Source organism: Arachis ipaensis, chromosome B08 (genome assembly GCF_000816755.2).
Source record: "Arachis ipaensis cultivar K30076 chromosome B08, Araip1.1, whole genome shotgun sequence".
Classification (NCBI taxonomy): Eukaryota; Viridiplantae; Streptophyta; class Magnoliopsida; order Fabales; family Fabaceae; genus Arachis; species Arachis ipaensis.
The window spans coordinates 128,128,594-128,131,825 of record NC_029792.2 but is presented as its reverse complement, the minus strand read 5'-3'; the positions used below and the strand labels follow the sequence as shown (position 1 = coordinate 128,131,825).

The 3,232-nt window shown below is 28.7% G+C and overlaps 1 protein-coding gene across 1 annotated transcript; it reads left to right on the top strand.

Moving 5' to 3' along the window:
• Positions 982-1,826, top strand: LOC107614392. Its single transcript, XM_016316603.2, has one exon. The coding sequence runs from the start codon at positions 1,081-1,083 to the stop codon at positions 1,381-1,383; it is 303 nt and encodes a 100-aa protein (XP_016172089.1). The 5' UTR covers positions 982-1,080; the 3' UTR covers positions 1,384-1,826.

Below are 3,232 nucleotides of genomic sequence, written 5' to 3'. Positions count from 1 at the left end.
TATTATTATTATTATTATCTAGAACATCCACTATCTATAGTAATAATTAAATCTACTCGCATCTTATAAGTGGATATTTATCTGAAGTAACAGATTTAGTTCACAAAATTCAGGAATTTTTATCCCAATCTTGATTTGTCACGTTGAGTGGGTGTCCTAAGAAGTAAATAGGGCTGCGGATGACTAGATATGGTACCAAGACTCTAATCATGTTATTTGTTCTGAGCCCTGTGTTAATCTCTAACAAATCATCCGCTCGGATATAAGATAGTGTTTGTTTTATTTTTTTGCATATTTAGACAAAAAAAAAATTCACTTGCACTAAAGATTTCTCAAATGGGCATGGGTGTTGGCCATGGTTCTGAAAACCGAACTAGACCGACCAGTTCAACTAGAATAATTGAAAACCAATTATTTAACTGGTTCGAATAATGTCAAAAACTGTCTAACAAAAAATCAATAAAAAAATCGATTAAATTGACGGTTAACCAATAAATCAAAAAAATCGTCTAATTTTTTAACGATTTTTGGTTTGAAAGTTGAGATGGTAAACGGTTTTTTAACTGCTGGCTAAACTAGTAGAAACCCTCCTCACAAATTGTTAGGATTTGAACCCCCAAACTAAATAATTGAAGGAATCCAACTACATGACAAATTGGATTAGGCCACTTGTTTACCTAAAATTATTAAGAATTTCCACTAATTGCTGACTATGTTGGGCCGGCCTCTTTTTTATTGATAAGTATTAATTTGTGATGTTGCAAGATTTATTTTTCATTATTCATAGCAAGTAGTAGTAATTAATTTCCATATTTGTATTTTTGTTTTTATTTTGTTTTGATTGGCTCTAATTTTACCATTTTGGTCATTGTCATCAAAGTCAAAGAACCAAGTTTAACGTGTGACAATGTTCGTTGGTGGGGCCCACAACAATAACAACAAAAATATAGAATCCAAATTAAAACCCACCTAACTCAGCAACTTCATTCCCATTTCCTCAAATTTTCCATTTTCTTTTCTCTAACTACAAATACTTGGTTCCAAGTTTCATATCCTTCATTGAAGATCAAGATTTTATAAATGGAGGGTCTTGTACCTTTGGTGTTAAGAGCATTAAAGAAGAACAGAAATAGACGCCAATATGAGTGTCTTGATTCTTCATCTCTAAGCTATAACATCACCATGGCTGAGATCTACCATCATCATCATCATGCACAAAGTGATGTAGATCATCATCATCATCGGAGACATAAATCTGTTGAAGATTTTGGAAACGGGGTTGTTGGTTCTTCTTCAATATCATCACCCCCTCCAATTTCAAAGCAACAACAACTAATGAGGTTTAGAAGTCAGAGAATGTTCTCTTGTATCACTGGTTCCTAATCATAATTATATTCAGGTAGGTTCGAATCTCGCCTTATACAAGTAGCAATTCACTGATCACGGCAAACTCTTAAATGTAACTTCGATTTGCGACAGATTAATCTTCGTGCTATCGGATTGAAAGATATCATAAAAGATAAAAAAAATATCATATTAGTGAATAGATATAATAATAATGATCCTCTAATTAAGTTAATTAGTGGATGGATCATTATTATCCAAGTTCCAAGTAATTTTGCTGTGATTCTTAATTAGAAATTAGTACTTTACTTCCATATACATAAAAACCAATTATTGAAAGGGCTGTGTATTGTTAATTAATGTTTTGGGTTAATTCTTATTTTGAATCAATGCATATATGGTTTCTAAGGCGATTTAATTTGGTTTCTAGTAATTGAGTTTTGGTATTAATTTGATGAAGGTTTTGGTTTTGTGGTTCTTCATTTGTTTGTATGTGAAATATTTGACTTTTTTTCTCCCTTATTTTTGGCTCTGATATAAGCTACTTATTAGCTTGCTGGCATTCACTAGTTTGAAAAATAATTAATCAATTATACTTCAAAATTTTGAAGTTTAGATTGTCTTTTTAAGCAAAGAATCTAACTAATAACACTGAATATAGATCTATGATTATGCTCCACCGACAACCAGTAATTCAGTATTATAGTTGTGAGATATATTATTTTTTTATTTTAATAAAAAAGAGCTCAACATAAGGTAAGGAATAATAACATGAGACCAATATAAATATTAAATAATGAAGAATAATTCTACGATGAAAATATTATAATTCATTTATCTCTGTCAATATATTTTAAAATATATTCTTATTTTTACTCGACTAAATATTATAAATTACGGATAAATGATCAAATTAGTCCTTAAAAAATTAGATTAAATTAACCCTAATTTGAGGAATTTTAATGCCTCAAGTTTTCTTCTCAATTAAGTTTTGATTTGATTTAATTTCATAAACTTATCATATTAATAGTCAATTGAGACTCGTAGGTGTGTATTGGGTGTCACTTAACGTGTCACACTAGAAAAATTTGATACCATAAAAAAAATAACGAAAAGACTAACATAACTAATTTAAAATATTTAAAGGATAAATTAAAATTTTTTGGAGACTAATTTAAAAAATAATTTTTTTTAAAGACCAATTTAACCATTTATTTTATAAATTACAAAAATATATTTATATATATATATCACTTCTTTTAATCTTCCCTTCTCATATAGATTGTCAGCTAATTCTCAAAATGTTCTTTCATTACAACAAGGTACATCCATGTTAGTCTAAATTGTTGGGATCATGCACACCACTCCTATCAATTAAATACACAAACAACAAACAAATATATAGCGATGTCAACATTCTTCTTACAAAGAATACAAATATTATTACTAATTTCAAGAATATTCATCCTAGTGTCTTTCAGAAGCGTCTCAATCCATAACACATTCACTAAAGAGATAATTAAAAATATATTTTTTTTATCAAATTGTCTCACCACCTTATTTTCGCTTTCTTGCTCACCAAACTGATAGACTGTAACAGTCCATGAAACTGACTAAATAAATTCATTTCCCACACAGATGTAGTTCCTCGTCCATTAAAAATTACATACCTAACGTAACTTATTCCAAAATTCACAATCCCTTACCACAATTTTTGTGGGTTGACATCATAATTGAAGAGTGATATTGTGACTTCTGAATTTAATAATGTTACTCATTTCTAATGTGATTTGTCCAAATTATCTTTCACCAACATTATTATTATTATTATTATTATTATTATTATTATTATTATTATTATTATTATAAATAGCTAAATTGATCATGA

Bases quoted from the DNA above. Each gene is read 5' to 3' on its own strand.
- LOC107614392 (XM_016316603.2), top strand. From the start codon at position 1,081: ATGGAGGGTCTTGTACCTTTGGTGTTAAGAGCATTAAAGAAGAACAGA.